The 18,709-nt window shown below is 40.0% G+C and overlaps 2 protein-coding genes across 5 annotated transcripts in view; both read right to left on the reverse strand.

The window, feature by feature from the left end:
• Nucleotides 1-1,949, reverse strand: part of LOC307040282 (synaptotagmin-2-like) — a 49,056-nt gene extending 47,107 nt beyond the window's left edge. Inside the window, exon 1 of one of the 2 annotated variants that reach the window (XM_079682968.1) lies at nucleotides 1,633-1,949. The gene's annotated coding sequence lies outside the window, so the exon portion shown is untranslated. The remainder of the gene's footprint in view (nucleotides 1-1,632) is intronic. The other variant, XM_079682970.1, reaches the window with a different exon arrangement.
• A 4,410-nt stretch (nucleotides 1,950-6,359) lies between these two features.
• mybphb (myosin binding protein Hb) lies at nucleotides 6,360-18,387 on the reverse strand. Of its 3 annotated transcripts, XM_079683712.1 has the most exons (14): nucleotides 18,116-18,387; nucleotides 15,809-15,871; nucleotides 15,568-15,627; nucleotides 15,249-15,383; nucleotides 14,462-14,629; nucleotides 10,987-11,075; nucleotides 10,547-10,742; nucleotides 9,949-10,088; nucleotides 9,692-9,851; nucleotides 8,801-8,937; nucleotides 7,687-7,873; nucleotides 7,504-7,557; nucleotides 6,810-6,841; nucleotides 6,360-6,657 (listed from the first exon to the last, which is right to left on the reverse strand). In XM_079683712.1, exons 1-12 carry the CDS (start codon nucleotides 18,318-18,320, stop codon nucleotides 7,526-7,528), a joined length of 1,572 nt encoding a protein of 523 aa, XP_079539838.1. In that variant the 5' UTR covers nucleotides 18,321-18,387; the 3' UTR covers nucleotides 6,360-6,657; nucleotides 6,810-6,841; nucleotides 7,504-7,525. The 3 variants fall into 3 exon arrangements, with proteins under 3 accessions (XP_079539838.1, XP_079539839.1, XP_079539840.1); XM_079683713.1 differs by lacking the exon at nucleotides 15,809-15,871; XM_079683714.1 differs by lacking the exons at nucleotides 15,568-15,627; nucleotides 15,809-15,871 and having other exon boundaries at nucleotides 18,116-18,386.
• Between the last annotated feature and the right edge of the window lie 322 nt (nucleotides 18,388-18,709).

The following is an 18,709-nucleotide window of genomic DNA, read 5'->3' on the forward strand; positions in this document are numbered from 1 at the left end:
CCACTGAATGCAAATTCAGCAAAAGAAACATAACTTTAGATACAAAATGTTATTTTCTACAGGAATAATGTTTTTAATAGTTCAACATGTCTACAATAAAGACAGATAACACATTTCAAATGTGCTGCTGTGCCATCGTGTAGTTTATCTTGGGCTATTTCCCTTTTTAATTTGTCACATGAGTATCTTAATCATGATTCTCTTAACAGTTAATACAATAGGTAATAAAGGAGAAACATAATCAACATTTGTATTGATTAACACAAGCCTGCTCTCTTATTGCATTGCCAGGTCACATACTCAGTGCATTCACTGCTATATTAAGATACGTCACTTTGAATCCATCAACCATCTATTGCAGCGCTAAATGCACCATGGGATAGATTGTAGAAGTGGAAAGCTGTGTGTGTGTGTGTGTGTGTGTGTGTGTGTGTGTGTGTGTGCATGTGTGTGTATGTGTACGGACATACTGCAGAGACACACCCCCTGATACACCTCTGCTGAAGCCAAAAGGAAGTCCTCATTTGGCTCACACACTCAGGAGTGTCCCAGTCATGTACTCATAACACCCCTAGGGAATCAGGCAAGCACTGCACCACCTGATCTTTTCACACACTGCATCATAATCAGCCCAGGGACACACAGTACAAACACAGAGCAACTCTGGACTGTGGCTGAATATAAAATATTTCTTAATCGATAAGAAAACAGAGGAATATCCACATGGGAGATCTCTGTGAGGCCAGATAAAGAAGGGGGTTTGCTTAAATGACAAGAAAATGAAACAAAGCTTAAATGTCCATCAGAGGCTGTAATGCGCAACATTTAACAAAAGCTTTATCACCGTCCATCACCGTCAAGGGCATTTTTTTACTAAAACATATTAAAAGGAAAGATTGTAATGGACTTGGCATAAATTCATTTGCGTAACAGATGCACATAAGCACAGTCAGCTCTGCAGACGTGGGCCCTTCACTCTTGCTGGCTCAGCAGATTTGACTTTGCACACACTCCCTCCAAGCTTTTACTGTATTAAGTGTGAGTGAGCAGCCTCTCGTCCTCCATCAAGTCATAGTAATACAGAGGCAAATAAGACCCAGTTAAGAAACACAACTAAAAAGCAAATGTAAATCAGTTAAATATTGTCCCAAAAAATACTTATTTCTATCTGCTTGTTTACCAGTAAGTAAAATCAAATCCAGTATTTATCACTTTTAATGAAATTCCTCATGTCAAGATTATGATGAAAAATGAAAAAGGCTGTTTCTGTATAGTGCAAAAAAATCAACATCCTAAGTTCTACCCTTACACACATTTGGGTTTTAGTATGTAACATTGCACTGCAGCACTGCATGATGAGTTGTGAGGACTGACCGGCATACTGTAAAAGTTCCTTCTTTGGGCAGATTTGATAATATTTCAAGACTCTCAACTAAAATGAGAGGCGACTGGCAAAACGCTTACACAGTCTGCTCTAATTACCCCTGAGACATTTATTCCATCTTTCCGCCTTTCTTTTCCTACATTCAGACAGGATGTGTGTAATGAGGCTAGGTGCCTCTGTGACAACCTGGCACGCAGTAACTGATGATGCAGTCTTGGACAGGAAAGAAAAAAAATAAAGCTGCTTACCTTGAAGAGAGAAGTGCTGCCTCCTAAACACTGAGTGGAAGCAGAGAACAGGGTCAGGTATGCAGGAAGAACAAAAAATCTTAACAATCTGCACTTTGGTTCATCCACTCTCACAAGACATCTCAAACCCCCAGAGGCAGAAGGTCCCAGTTTCACCTGGGGGTGTTTCTGTCCAAAAAGCAGACACTCTAATGAGACTTTTTTTGCTCAAAGTGCTGCTGACGTGTGCTCAGAAGAGGCAGAGAGCAGAGGAAACACTCACACAGATTAACATTGTTCTAACACACTGAAATCAGCACAAGCATCAGAGCCGGTGCAGTTCCACTGCTGTATTTCCCGGCACTGTTCACTCATTGGCTGAGGAGCTACTCAATAAAAACCCTGCTTGTCATCAATTGGGTATAGAGGGGAGGGGGTAAGATTTTCTGTGGCGCACTAACAACAGTGCTCCTCCTCTTTTCTTTCTTGCTCCATCACTTTTTTCTCTCAGTACAGGCAGCTAGGGAGTGCTGAGCTTTGAGAATTAGCAGGAGGAAGAGAGCGAGTGGAGGGAGGAAAGTGAGGGGGGGGGGGGGAGAATCAATGAGTGGTGAATGGAGAGGTGAATATGGTGACCGGCAGTCTGCAGAACTGGTTTTTAGGTCCTTCTTGTGCATCCCTGCTGCAGGAGCTCTGCAGGAACCTGAGGGCAGTGAGGTGTGAGGACCAGAGAGGATAGAAGGAGGGGGGGGGGCGGTCTGCTCGGGCTGGTTTTGCTGCAGTAAAGAGGCAGGCAGACCACAGATGGGAAGTTGTTTTTTTCTGTATTTTTCTCGCCAGCAGCAGTTGCTGTAGAGCTCCAGCAGACTCGGCAGCATAAAGAAGGCAACTAGTTCCACCCTTCCTTGTTTACAGGCATCCATCATGTAACTAGTGAATAATTTAAAAGAGCAGAAGGTGGGATGAGCCACAGGATTGACGGATCACTGCTACTGCCTCATTAAGGATGACGGCACATAACAGACTTGTCTAATTAAAGAAAGTCAGGACTCGCACTGGGTGTTAATGCTGCCTGTAGTCACACAATTCAGTTCAATACATTTACATTTTACATGTTTTTTTATATCTCTTTCAGGATTTGGGCATGTTAGATGATACTTTTAAAGAAAAATGATTTAACTTAACATACTTGTTAGAGCATTTTTTCTCTTGTTTTTGCGAAATAGCACTTAACACAAAGTAGACTGCAGCTAAAACTGATGAGAATATACGTTTTCAGGTATTGGCTCATACATAAAAGTATCAAATAATGGCACCTAATTAAAATTCAGATAACTGGTCCCACAAAATTCACTTCAATAACTAGACATTTAGATGTTTTTTTACCATTTATTTTAGGATTTCTTCATGCCAGGTGACCTTTTAGAAAAAATATATGTTATCTAACATACTTGATGGAACATTTATTAGTTCCCTTGTTTTAATTCCCTTCCAATTTAACAACTCAGTGCTTTCATTTAATTAAACAGACTTAATGAGGTCTCATTCTGCATCTGAAATCAATAGACTACCCGAGTCACTGGACAGATGGGGAGAGCCGCATCACACTGCAGGTTTCTCCGGGGAAATCCATACGGTATGTGGCTGGTTTGTGGGAATCACTGTTTACCTCAGCTATAGAGTAACATATAATCATCTCAAAATGTGAAAACAATTCCTTAAACTTTGCATAACAGTATCACATCCTCACACAACCTTTACTGCACAAGCCCAAGCAAATGAAAAGTGTCCTGCAGCTGATTTAGCAGCGCAACATTTGTTAATGAAAAGCAATGACAGGGCAGCAGGGAGAGTGCCAGTTTCACCATTACACTTATTAAACCTTCCGGGAATGTTGCCAAAATCTCTGCAGCAAATAGCAGCCAGACTCCCTTCAAGAAGGACACAGCATTTCATTGCGTTACCCTTGACATAACACAGGCAGGCTGTGCTCAGTGCATTACCAACGATTAGACCACCACATGAGTCAGAGATGCTGCATCACTGAAGCATCCTGCCTCTTCATGAACGTTCCATCCCGCTGTGCTCATTAGCTTCCCGCTCAAGGGGGGAGTGGTGATAGAAAAGTTTTGGTGGGATCCAATTCAGCCAGAGGATATTTTGAGATTGCCTTGTGCTGGACTTAATAGCAATAAATGACACAAAAACACAGATAATTCAGGATAGAGAAGATAATATGCGAACCTGAAGCAACTTTCATAAAGGTGAACCAGGAAGACTAATGAGTTTCAATTATAAAATGTAAACAAAATAGTTAACATAACAAATGACAGTAATAAAGAAATACTAGCTGCTCTGGGGATGCTAACATGCTAATGGGTGGTCTTGCTTAGCATCACAAATTGTCTAACATAACGTTTCTGCCTTCTGGACCTTTGTCAGTAGTGTTAGTAGAATTATCACAATCTTAAATAGATTATAAACTACTCCAACCACTATGTGTGATCAGTGTGGCACAATTATCATATCCCTCAAAAATTTACAGAATAAGACAGGACCAATATTTATCTGTGCCTTGTAGACAAAAAGAAGATCAACAAGTGTATTGTGACAGATCTACTTTTCCCAAGACGCAAAGCATGAATCTGAGATAGTTTGCTGTGCAAAAATCTCCTCTGAAAAACAAGTGTGTTGACAGGATAGCCTTAATTGCTAATTAGCACTAAACACAAAGTAAACTACAGCTGATGGGGAAATCATATTTTTTTCATAAACATAAGTATTGGCTGCATACAATGGATGACGATTCAGATGATATCCTGCGGGGAAAATGATCAATGTAAGTGTATAGGATTTTATGACAATCAGTGTACTAGCTGTTAGCTTGCTAGCCAAAAACCAAGTTTGCTAAGTCCATGAACATCTGCGCAATTCATCGAATACTTTAGTCTGGAACTGTGGTGGACAAACCCAGCAACAAATAAACATTGCGGGCACTTGCATATTTCATATATCTGCTCAAATACAACTCCAAAAACAAAAATAAATAAAAAAGAAACCCAATTAATGAAAACCAAAGAAGAAGAAAATCAAAGTCAAGGCAACTGTAATACATGTATACAATTCAAAACAAATGCTGTATATTTCTTGAATACAAAGCATTATGTTTCCTACATTATATTTCAGTAAAATAAATGATGGTTGTCATTAGAGGTTTGAAACTTTCTCAGTGCAGGACCTAAATTAGACAGAGTCTCTTGCTCCATGACCCTATTGCAGCAAGTCAGCATCCAGGGAGCACCATAATTAGGGCTGAGACCCATTATGGCTCCTAGCCCACAGGTTAAAGCAGAATGACACAAATTGGGCAAGTTTAAGGCTTACAATGGCAGAGATATTGTGTCAAAAGATCGTAAATCAAATGGAAAGTTAACCATGTTGATCCTCCTTTTCTTGTTTTGTAGAGGTAGAATCTTATTAATGTATTTTTAACAAAACTGCTCTTTCAATCTTCCCATTAACACAAGGCCTGTAGATGTCATTGTTCAGATGTAACACTAGAGGGCGCCACACTCAAATGGACTGTAAAGCTGGGTCACTCACAATGCAGCTCACGTCCTAGCTTTCTCTTTTATATATACAGTCTATGCTTTCTCCACAGAACATCTAGGGGTGTACTCCTGAAAAAATTGATTGCTGTACAAAATCTGCAACCAAAATCTAAACATGGTCGTGTGAGGGAGGGACACTTTGTTTTCTGATAAAACACTGATATTCAATTTCTTCCTCATTTTCCTTTGTGATTTCTAAATATATCTTCATGTTTTTCTAAGGGAACATAAAAGCACATTTTACCGGTCGTTCCTCAATTAACCATAGCGAGATGAAGGCTAATTTTGTCAGCCTATGTGTGAACCTGTGTTTCTTTAACCTGGATATCTCTGGCCTCCTGCCCTGCATCACTATGCCAGTAACTCCACGGCCAAATAGCTACAAGATCAGGATTATAGACTGGTATGAATATTATGGAAGTCCTGGCATACTGTGATGCACTCATGGGTCAGTACGAGCCAATTCAATAGAGAGCTGTCTCTAAACCTGGGTGCTGCCAAAGGGGCTACTCATGTTCAGCAGGAAACTGACTGTTACTTTAGGGATGTACTCAATTTTGAGATACAGTAGCTTTCTGCTCTAGAGCTGCCTGTCAGAAGCAGTGTTTAATGCATTTTATATAAAAGTAAACTATGAAAGTATTTATATGCAACTCTACTAACTTCAAGAGGAGTTTACTTTAAACCCAAGTAAATATCAGTTTATTATTCACTTATTATTGGAGGATGTACTCGTTATAAATATTGTATTGTGTGCATGTGATTTTGCATGTTCAATGGATACATGGATGTCTTCTAGTTTGGTGCCAAATGACATAATTCTTTCTAAGGAATTTTAGGATGAATAGGGAATATATCAGAAATTACACATTATAAAGTGTTATCAAATTCTTGAACTTCAGCTTTAGCTCATTTAAATCAATATAAACCAAAACTACAATAATAATAAGATTTATATAAATTAAATGCAAGATTGTAATTTTTTTAAAGCATTTCATTCATTTATTATTAAAACTATTCATACAGTATGGTATATAGAATAATTACTGTTATGTTAAGCACAATATCAAGTTGTATTGTTACCCTTTTCATGGAGATTTCTATTTAAAGAACACACTGTATTGAAAAAAAACAAAACCAGAAATAAAATTATTTATTGATATAAACACGTAGATGTTAAATGTAGTTGTTGTACACCTAGTTAGACTGACAAGAAGATCATTTACAGTAGTTACCGTAGACAGTATCGTTGGGGGAAAAGCAGACTGTGGACATGGATGTGGACTTAATAATGTAGAGAACGATGAAGGCATAAAGTGACACAATTGTTCATCATAACACAGGGTAACACTCGGCAAGAGGTCACAGGCAACAACCCTTCAATAGTGTGGTCACCGGCCATATATACATGTTCTTCCAGGAATCCAGCCCCTTCCTGTAAAATAAATTGTTCAAATCAACTGTTGATTACTTGGTGCATATGTATTGCTTGATTTGTATTTCAGCGTATTTCCATAAATGAACTGTAGTTTTAAGGGGCAAGACATTGTTCATGACAGTTCTAGAAAGGCTAAAAGTGTCACACACCTTATGCTGCAAAGGCCTCATTCCTTCTGCTCCTAATTGGGTGTGCAACAGATGAACAAATAACAACAACAGGTGTTAAAAAGGAGTCAACACTGTAACATACATAGACAGCAGAGAATCAGAATCACTTACAAAATAGAAGTAAATGTATTTTTTTATGTTTTAATCACTTTTAAAAATAGCTTTATCCAGCAATTGTTTTATCTTGGATAGTATACAACTACAACAATACACAGAATAAAGGTCCAAAAATGTTTAAACTGTTGGTGTAGAGGGAGTAACCTGCAGATAAACTGCTGTATCTCACTTTCTTAACTGCTGCTGCTGCTGCTGAGTCGAGGAAATGTGACTAGTGAGCAAACTCGCTGAGTACACGAGGAGCCCTTACAGATTGAATTTATGGGAGCTACCTCTAGGACTCTTTAAGTGGCAGGAGCAACCTTTTCCAAGTTTAGTGCCCTCCATGTATGGAGAGTAAGTCGCGGTGAGAGCAGATGTCACCTCAAGACTCATATAGATCAACCTAACCAAAGCAGTTTAATGTTCTTGGGCTGTTATGGCCTTCAAAGGATTTCACAAATATTCATGCTGTGCAACTGAACATAATATAACTTTAGTAGAAACATATAATACAATACGAATTTATTATCATGTATATTTTAAAGGTTGGCCCTTTGATTTGATGATTTCTAACCTGTGAGAATGTGAATGTTTACTTATTTCTTCTCTGCATCTGGAACCGGGATCTCTGTTAAAAAAAAGACATTAAATGTTAATACAAATACTGGTAAAGCAAATGCTTCAACTGAAAACATTTATTTTTGCATCCATTATTGGTTAAAAAATGTTGATGTATGTTTTTCTGATGTTGACTTACGTTTGACCTCCAGCTTGCAGCTGACAATGGCCTCTCCGTGAGTGTTCTTGGCTTTGCAGGTGTACACGCCACCGTCATAGTTACCAGGCTTACGGATCTCCAGAGAACAGATACCCTGGACGCAGATCTGCCTGTACTTGGGGTCTTCTCCAATAATCATCTGGTTCTTCATCCAAATAACCTTGGGCTGTAGAAAAAAAAACAGACTTATGTGAGCAAAATGTGTTATCATTGCTTCAGTTCACAAATGAACAAGCAGCCATGTCGTTTCTAATTATAGTTGTGCTACATGGCTGGAAAAAAGCATTTTGATTGAAGTGGACACACAGCACACACCCAGTTTGGGAGTTTTAATGGCACTGACATGCTGACGACCGCCTGGGGCCCCATGAGGGAATGTTGACATGTGACCCTGCTGACCTGTCACACACTCCCCCCCTTCTCCTGCTGCTGATCATACTCTTCTCCTGCTTCAGGAGCAATACCTATTCTAGCCTTCTCATCAAGACTAATCTATGCTACCGTGTTGTTGTTGAGCAGGTGGGATTAGGAGCCCAAACAGGAAGCGAGAGGCTCAGACAGAAAGGCTAACAAGGCCAGGATCCCACACATTCTCCACTCCAGCACACTGACAGCGAAGGATGAATGAGTGAGGGAAAATCTCAATACGCCCACTCACCACCTACATAATGGTTTTTCAGCTGCTGACAAGTGGCACCGTGGGTGTGAAGGAAACAGTGAGTTCAAGATTGTTCAGAAGTTTGAAATCACAGCTGGGATAAATCAAACATTAAAACGTTTTTAGACCACCAGGTATCCAGGCAGTCATTTGTTTTCTATTAATCCCGCCTAAGCCCACTTCATTTATATTTGCCAAATTGATTTGGTAACATTGAATTCATAAGCCACGTCTTGGGAATTTTTAAGACAAACAAAGCAAGCAGAGGTAGTATATAGAGAACAATATCAGTTTTTTCAATTTCAAATATAACATTTGTAATAAGGACGTTTCATTAAATAAGTTGATCAGCAGAGTTCAACGGCTAAATGCTGGTGCTATTGTTGTGTAACTGTAGGTTGATAGTGGTCATAAAGAGTGTTACTGTGAACGTACCCTTGGCACCCCCCTGACGGAGCACAGCAGCTTGGTGCTGTAGCCGACGGTGGTGGCTCTGTCGTTCAGAGCCGTGGTGAACTTGGGCGGCTCGGTGAAGTCGCGCTCCTTGTACTCTGGAGGTTTGTAGTCAATACCTGGAGGGAAGGAGGAGAAACAGACATGAAGCATTAAATACACAAGGTCTGCCATTTTTAAACATGCTCATCTCAGGTAGCCCAACAGTTCTGAGAAATATCCAAGCGTCTTCCCCCCCCCATTGGTATTTTTTTTTTTAAACGTCGGTAGCATAATTGCAATAGTGTGCGATAAGTCTGTAGAATTACATCCCGGTCAATTATAGATATATTGTTAAATTCTGTTATTATCAATCAAATGTGCATAGGAACCAAACAACAATTATTTGATTCATGTATTAGAGAATTGACACACAAAAAACTGGAATCTTGTTTGATAATCGATTAATCGTTGTATTCACTTTAAAGAACACAAAATCAATCATTTCCAATATTTTCTGATCCAACCTAAAACAATATTTAAAAAATGTGCCCACATCTGAAACTATTTGGCTGAGTTAAAAGCCTACTAGCTATCAGATGAAGAATGTTAATGCAGCATAAGTGGTCCTAAAACGGTCAAAAACTAAATTGGAAGGGTAGGGTAGTATCAATGACATGATAACTGAAAGTCCCCCATTGGAAATGTCAATGAAAGTGAATAGTAATTTGTGTATCTGCCTTTAATTTAGACCCTCTACAAAATGAGGTTTTTCCCTGGCCTATGCCACACCACATCATCAAGTTTAATACAAATCAGGCCAACCAAACTGAACACACAACTCCTCAGCAGATGGGATGGGTGAGTTCCATGAACAATGAAAGAGGAACTTACCAATCTTCACGATTGAGGATTCCTCCTTCGCAACTGTAGCCTCCTCGCTAATTCCACACTTGTTTTCAGAATACACTCTGAACTTGTAGGTGTTGCCCATGATGAGGTCAGAGATGGTGGCATTCAGTCTATGGTAATGATCCACGACAGTGAACCAGTCCTGTGGACACAGCAAGAGGAAGCATTCACTATCAATAATCACCACTTTATAATGACCTTGCACACACACTGCCAGTAAAAGAGAAAAGTGAACGTACTCCGGTCTTTTTGTCAGACTTCTGGACGGTGTAGCCTGTGATGTCTGTGTTTCCGTTGTCTGTGGGTGCGGTCCATTCCAGAGCAACATTGAAGCCCCAGGTATCTGCAACCTTCACACTGGCGGGGGGACCTGGCAGCTCTGGGAACAGCCAAAAAGCACGTTTTTTATATTTAATCTCACAAACTAAAACTGATTGGTAAACACGTGGAAAATGCTCTAAAAACAGACTTATCCGTTATAATTTGCTGAAAGCACTAATATTCATAAGCACTTAAAATCATTTTAATAATAATAACAAATTGTGAAGCATTTTTGAATTACTTATAACAAAGCCTTATAACTGCTTGCCACTTGCCTTCATTTATTGTTTTACAAATAATAGTTGCATTTTAGTAAAATATTTGTATAATGCTTTAAAACCAATATTATGATTAGAATGTGTTACTCTGTTAAAAGAAGTAATGAAATGATTGCAATATAGGCAGAATTCATCATTTTAAAGTTGTTTATAAGTCAATTAAAGAGGTCATTATTATTATTATTATTATTATTAATTGAAGTAGCAGCAGTTATGATGTATTATGATATTTGCTCACCAACAATCTGCAGGATGAGCTGAGCCTTGTCCTCGAAGTCGTCCACCTTCACACAAATCTCGTACACACCGGAGTCGTTCCTCTCGGACACGCGGATGAACAGGATGCTGTCCCTCTCCGTGCTGCGGATCATCACCCTCTTGGTGTCCAGGGGCAGCCCGTCCTTCGTCCAGGAGACCACGGGTTTGGGTTTGCCCTGGTTCAAAATCACAAAGGTTCAGGTCAGTCATCTGTACCCGTAGGTAGATTAGGTTTGCAATAAAGAGACAAAGTATCTATAGCAACTTTAAACAAGAAGCCCAGGCTGCAGCCCTTTGAAAACCACTACAACTTCAATTCAAAATCTAATAAATACATTAAAAAAAGAATGAAATTAGGAGAAGTGCTTTAGTTTGATTCACGACGCATTTAAAGGAAAAGCGCACTGATCTTCAGCTTACCGAGAAGGGGATGGTCAGGTTGATCTTCTCTCCAACTTGAGCGACGTATCTCTGCCTGAGGTAGCGCGGCAGGCGGACCTTGGGACGATCTACAAAGAAAAACAATGAATAGTTATTATAGTATCACTGGAGGATCCGTTCAAAAAGACACAATGAGTGTTAGGATCCGTTGAGAGATTTCTGGAGTGAACCAAAAGGACTTATTTTCTTTTGTGACCCACACACCTTAAAGAAATCGATAAAGCTACTGAGCCGATCTAAGCTTGTTTTAGCCAGGGACTTTTCACTGGTGCCATCAGTGTGTCTCTTTGCTTTCACTGATTGTAAAAGTAACCCTTTTTTAAAGTTCTTTATCTCTTAAGCTCTGTATCTGTCCACAGGGTGATGCAAACCTGTCATTTTTTATTCACAAGATTATTTAAAGGTGCGACACAAAGTAGAAGACAAGTAAGAATAGATTATATGAAGGTCAATAAAAGGAGAAGCTGCACATAATGTTGAGGACAGGATTGATGGACAGCGGAATAGTTCACTTTTGTGTATGTGTATGTTTGTATCCTTATGTGCTTTATTTTGTGCTTTTTATACGTTAAGCGTACTCGAGTTATTTTCATGTTGGTTTATATTGCAAAAATTAACAAAATAAATACTCTATTATTTTTAAATGCCTTAATTCTTTTTCTTTGTATTCACTATTCTTCAGTTGTTTTTTCCTTCTCAGTTTAGTGTAATGCAGTGGTTCTCAACTGGTCAGGCCTCCGGACCCACTTTTTCCTTTGACAATAAATCGCGACCCAAAATTTGAACCACTCAAATCTATTCAACAAAAAATCATGCTGTAATATATATACGCTTTTCAGCATACAATATTAATGAAAGTGAAGTACAGTGCATATCCCTTATATCCCTTCACAGAAGTAAAGAATGCTTTTAAATACATTTTAATGAGATGATGGAATCAAAGCTGAACTGTAAAACATAAAAAGGCACACATGCTGAAAACCCCACCCCAGAAGGGGGGTCTGGGGGGTTTGTCCCCCAGGAGATTTTTAGAAATACTAAACTACGCATTCTGGTACACTGTGAGAAGAAAATAAATAAATGTATTACTTTGACATATTATACATACATATATCGTTACCCGACATATTAATAATATTTTATGCCATTGTTTGTTTTTCACTTTGTTCTGACAGGTGAACTTGTCTGTGTGAATTGTGGGTAGGGTAGATAGCCCCCATTGTTCTGTGACCTGTCAATCATCAAACCGGGGGTCATATTTCCTTATGTGTTAATTTTTATCTGAAGTTGTACTGATGGATGTATAAAGGACTTCCGGCAACAATCTTGATTCTGATCAAAGGCCAGAAGACTCGAAAAAAAATCAGCAAAGATGTTTTATTGAGAAGATGATCACTACGTGACAGAAGTTTTCAAAACCGGTTATGGTCTCCGATACTTCCAGTCCAACGCATACTGCATGCACAGTGTTAGAAACTCGGTCCTTCAAAATAAAAGTTTGACTTTTTTATTTTTCTTCACTCACACATCTGTGACCCACTCGGAATGGGTCCGCGACACTGGTGTAATGTGTTGTCCTATATGCAAGATAACATGTAGAATTACCAAAAAGTTGATCTAACAAAGTACATTGAAATGTAAGAGGTGTAAATCTTCAGGTTGGGAATTAAAATAATTTCAAATATAAAGATGTAAGATAATATCAAAGATGTGATCTACCCTGGTGGCTCATCTCTATGTATCATCCTGTATTAAGCCCATTAAATCTTCATAAAATAAAAATCAAGAGGCTAGTTAGCCAGAGTGACACTTGAAATGATACCAAAGCCCCCCCCGACTCATTTGTAAAAGTGATTTGGTGAGAAGCACCACCTGCTGAGTCCAGCATAGCAACAATTGTCCAGACTCTAAATAAAGAAAGCACACCTCGCCTCATGACGCACCACCGGGTACTTCAGTTACTCATATGAGAATTCATTAAAATCAGAAAATAATTAAGCAGGAAAGCTACTGATGTGTGAACATATCCTGGATCATAAATGATTTGGTTTAAAAAAGTAAAAGAGAGTGATGTGAAGCTAAAATGTTGATGCATATTAGAGCATGTAGTATACGGCATATTAGGAGTCTTATCACTTCATTAAGAGAGGCTTAACCTTAATGAACATTCTCCTTGTAAAGACCGTGGCATGTTGTTAAAATAAACATTGAATCTCTGGAGGTGTCATGAGATTTGGGTGTCACCTGAGAAGTGAGCTCCAAGTGAACCACCCACTGGAATTTAGCATCCCCCCCACCTGCTCGCGTCTCAGATCACTTGTCAGATCTGGCGGTGCAGCCTGACATTCCATCAGAGCCCTAACAGGGATCACAATGCAATGCAAAGCCCTTGTTACACAAACATCTGTGTTAATAAGCAGCGACATCCCAGCTATTCTTTTACAAAGCTTTGAGGTAATTTTGTTAGAAACCTTTCACGAGTGGTTGCAATACGTGGTGGCCCCCCAGTGAACATGGACGTTTGAAATATTGCCAGTCCGGCGGGATCATGTTTCTGTCCTTCCCTGCTCGGCTCTACATTACCCATAAGTATGATTTGGGAGCGGGCCAAACTAAGGCAGCTCGTCTTTTTAAAGCCCCCTGGGTCCCATCATCATTTTTACCACAAATCATTTTAGATATAACATCTATAATTAACACTTTGAAGTGTAGGGCTTTAGTAAAACCTCTCTACTTTACAAGTAAGTAGTTATGGTTAGTAGGATCAGTGTGTCTAGTCAAAGTGGAAACGTGAGAGAAGGCCACAGTTTTATTCCGTTAACCCTGCAGGTATGTACCAGCAGGACACGCACAGCTGAGAGAACACATAGCTGAGCTGCTTCAGTTTGACTACTGCACTTTACAGCCCCTCCCCCCCTGATAAAATGCTGTTAAGTTCAGAGCAGACCTGGGTCAAATAGTTTGTGTTTTATGCATTTAACTCTACAGAAGTAATAGACTATGCAGCGTGAGAAAGAAAGATTAATCCCATAAGATTACATGGAAATGATCATGTCTCTTAATGTAATAACCCCATTAACATTTTGAATACCCGTTTATTGAACTTCAAAAATAGAACTGTTTGTGATTCGATAGTGTGTAGAAGTTAGGATCCAGACTGATGACGTGCATGAGGCAAACATCTTGAGAGTAACATTTGAAAAACATTCGTAGCGAAATGGCCTAAAAACTACTTTGAAAGTGTTTATATTGCAAGTGAAGTATTTGTATTTTTAAAAAAAATGTCTTTAAGCTTATTTTTTGATATGATAAATCTGTTCTGATGTTACACTTTAACGTAGGACATGCTTTTGGTCATAAAGAGGCCAATAACAGAGTAAGAAGTCATTGTTTGCACTGAAACATACACTCTGTTAGCACCACATTTTGAGATGTCTTTGTGAACACTTCTTACCAGCGACCTCCTTCACCAGCACGGCCTCGGGGAGGGAGAGGGAGGGGCTGCGGCCGCCGGCGTTCAGGGCCACCACACGGATCTTCAGACGGTCCCCGGTGGTCTGGTTCTTGATAACGTAGCGGCAGGACTTCTGCAGATCCTCATTGACAGCTTTCCAGTCCTCAGCTGAATTAAAGATAACACAAAACAAGCACACACTTACAGAGCTGCTGTATATCTCCTTATTATGGGAATTACACTGTTATCAGAAAGTGTGCGGACTGTTTGAACTGCAGGCAGCTTTGTAATTGATAGAGAGATTTTGCTCGACACAAATGGTCTTATATTATTAGACATGAAATTAGTGTTCTCTGTGTAAACAGAGTGCACAGCTAAATCAAGCTTGCATTGAAGGGCTGCTGATATGAGCCTAGTGCTGTAAGTCTAAAAACAGGAGCCTCAGCAGCTCCTGACATGCCTCCTTCCTTGTATGGAGAAGTTAGGAAGCTCGAGATGTAACTCTGCGACTGATACTTCTGTGACAGCTGCAACCGATACGGCTGGCCCGCGTTAAAACAGCAATTTAACATGTTCCTCAATGTGTGTTTAAAAAGGACTGAAATAGTATAGATGTAATGGTAGATATTTGTAGGATAATGATTGTAAGGAATAAATAAATTAGCTGTGCATATAAAAGCTTTCTGCAGGATTTAAAGGGTCAGCTGACTGACACTTTTGTCACAGGGTATTAATAATCCGACCCCTTTTGGGCACATGTCACTATTCAGTCAAAAGCAGGACTTACTTCCGTCCTTGCAGACTTCAATGGTGTATCCGTCCAGGCCAGAGTTTCCGATCACTTCGGGCTGGCTCCACATGATAGTGACTGTAGTGTCATTCTTGTCCTCAATAAACAGATCCAGAGGGATGCTTGTGGGCTCTGCAAACCAAAAAACAGTCAATTATTCAACTGACATTTGCAGATATGCATAAAATCATTCACAAATCGAAGTTGAGATCCATAAGAGGGGCTCATTCAGTTATTTACTTTCACACTGTGATAAACAAAGAAGATGTGATTGAAGTGGAACCACACCGAGTCTCTTTTCTGTATAGATATTTACCTGGAGGAGGGGGAGGTGTTTCGGGTCTAACCTCTTCTGCAGGCGCTTCAGCAGCTTCAGCTAATATTAGATAGGCATTTGCATTATTATTGGCAGCATGTAATAAGCAGAACTCAGCTTCAGCATCAAATAAAGTCCAGTGATGTTACTCGTAGTTCTCTGCTTTACAATGCTAGCTAACAAATAGAGAAAGAAGCTTTTTCTCTTAGTGAGGAGTGAGTAGGAACATGTTCTGTTTTACCCTCAGCAGGTGCCTCGGCGTCAGCAGCGGGAGCACCTTCTTCTGCGGCAGGAGCGGCAGCAGCTATTATTAAATGTTAGATATTAATACTGAGAGCATTAAGCAGATGGGACATGTTGTAACAGATGATAATGTATGTGTCTGTGAATCAGAGTGTCGTAAAGAAGTCAGTTAGTGCGGTTAGCCTTAACGTAACTCAAGAAGTTTGTTGTGCCTCATGTCTTTTTTTTTACCATCAGCAAGGGCCTCAGCAGGGGCCGCGGCTTCCTCTGCAGCGGGCGCGCCAGCTAATATTAGAGGTTAGAGGATATCAGTATTAGATATTAGTGAAGTTAGCTTTACTGTTGGAGGGGGACAGATCAGGATTCATAAACTTATATAAAAGATGTCGGCTGTTTCACTCTTTTCTTTACCATCGGCGGGGGCCTGAGGGGCGGCTGCTGCTTCGTCTGTAGCGGGTGCAATCGCTGATAGTACAGGTTAGAGGAGCATTAGTTATTAGTTTCATTGTTGGAGGTTCAAGGTTAAATACCTATATCTGTGTTATTAAACTGCTGTTACCCTCAACCGGGGCCTCGGCGGCAGCAGCTGGAGCTTCTTCTGTGGCGGGCGCAGCGGCTGATATCAAACGTTAGAAGATATCGTTGTTAGATATTAGTGTACTTCACCGCTACTGTAGGAGCTTCATGGCTTCATACATATAAGATCTGCGTTAATACACTGATCTTATATAGTGTGCTTTACCATCAGCAGGGGCCACAGCAGCTGCTGGTGCTTTATTAAAGTTATTAAAGGTTATTAAAGGTTAGAGGTGCATTAGTTATTAGTGAAGTTAGGTTAAACTTTTAATACTTATTTAAGATATGTGTTAATAAACTTTTACCCTCAGCGGCGGCTGGTTCTTCTGTAGCAGGCGCTGCAGAGGTTAGCAGATATTAGCATTAGACATTAGTGAAGTTAGCTTTTTATAAATATGCATTATAGTTGTTAATACACTGATTTTCTATCAGCAAGGGCTGTTTCCTAAAGTGCAAGCTGGTATTAGAGGTTAGAATTCATAAACATTCAATATAAGTACAGTTAGATTTTACTCCTGGAGATTCAAGTTTTAATACTTTTATAAGATCTGTGTTAATTCACTGATTTTACCCTCAGCAGGGGCCTCAGCGGGGGCTATGGGCAGTTCTTATGCAGCGGGCGGAGCAGCTGATATTACAGGTTAGGAGATATTAGAATTAGACATTATTGAACTTAGCTTTACCACAAGGGGTTTACATTTCATAATAATGCTTTATATTTGTTAATACACTGATTTTCTATCAGCAAGGGCCGTTTCCTAAAGTGCAAGCAGCAGCTGGTATTAAAGGTTAGAATAAACAAGTATTCAATATTAGTACAGTTAGATTTTCCTGCTGGAGATTCAAGTTGTAACACTTTTATAACATCTGTGTTAATTCAATGATTTTAACATCAGCAGGGGCAGCGGCTGGTTCTTCTGCAGCGGGCGGAGCAGCTGATATTAGGGGTTAGAGGATATCAGTAGACATATAACGTTTTGAAAATATGAAAGGACATTTTCAAAATGTTATGAAAGAGGTTATATCTATGAAAATAAAAAGGAGTTAAAACAAGCAGAGATTGTTGGTGGTAACTGAGATCTCAGGGTCACCATCAGCGGCTGGTTGATCTGCAGCAACAGGAGCTCATGGGTGAGAGCAGCACATATTAGAGGTTACATTTGAGAAACAGTAGTCACTTTTCTTTAATGTGAGGTGTTTTGATAATATGCATTATACATCAGTTCTGGAAAGGGAGCACAGCAACCAGTGCCTCCACCTTGACCACTCTTTTCTTTAATTTGGAATGTATGTATGTTTGTTTGGCATCAAGATGGAGCTTTCACTGAGGTATAACACCGCACATTGGCAACAAACTCCCAAGTTAATACAAGTTGACATTGGTTTTGCAAAAGCAGAGCAAAGCGCACCTTGAGCGCAAAAATCGTACGATTTTCCGTAACTTGAGAAAAAGTTATGTGAAGCAGGCGGATTATGCAGTTAACCATGCTTTTCCCTTTCATGTCGATGGCTACGACTCCTCACCCTGCCATGATATAACTTTACACTTACTGAGCACAAACGCGTGTGCTCAAAGATAACTGCGTGCTTACCGTGAAGTGAACCGAATACCTTGGCTTTATTTGAAACTTTAAACAACTAGTGCAGAGTTTTCTCCACTGTAAAGTTAAATAGTAATTGAATGTATTAATTGTAAGTCATGGCTCACGCGCTTCGCTCGGTGCATTACCTTCTGCCGGTGGAGGGGTCGGGGGTTTGGGCTCCTCAGCTGGCGGAGCAACGGCGGCCTCAGCAGGTGCAGCCTCACCCTCAGCGGGGGCGGCTTCGGCCGGTGCTGCTTCTGCCGGGGCGGCCTCGGCGGCAGCGGGCTCCGCCGCCTCCTCCTTCTTGGCTGGCTTCGCCGCCTTCTTGATGGGGGCAGGCTTGGATGGCATTGTGGCGTTTGCTGCTAATTCCCAACTCCGTTAAGTCCTCCAAACTGGATCCAATGCCGACATTTGTGCAAAGGTGGCGGGCTTATAAAGGACCCAGCAGGTCGAAGCCCCGCCCACTATGAATTACATGTAACAGATACTGAGTGTGAGTCAGACCCCCCTGACTGTTTGTCTCTCTCATTAACGCTCACTGTGCTGAGCTAACTGTTGGCCTACTTAAAGGAAACATATACGAAAACATAAACACAATTAAAGAAATATACGGATAACTCAAACATGAATTGCTGGATTGCATCGTGCTTTTCCATGGCATTTATAATCATGATGTATCTGGTATAATGCTTATGATTACTAAAAACAAATTAGTTATATTATACAAATATTAAAAA

The sequence above is a fragment of the Notothenia rossii genome, assembly GCF_949606895.1.
Source record: "Notothenia rossii genome assembly, chromosome: 5".
Classification (NCBI taxonomy): domain Eukaryota; kingdom Metazoa; phylum Chordata; class Actinopteri; order Perciformes; family Nototheniidae; genus Notothenia; species Notothenia rossii.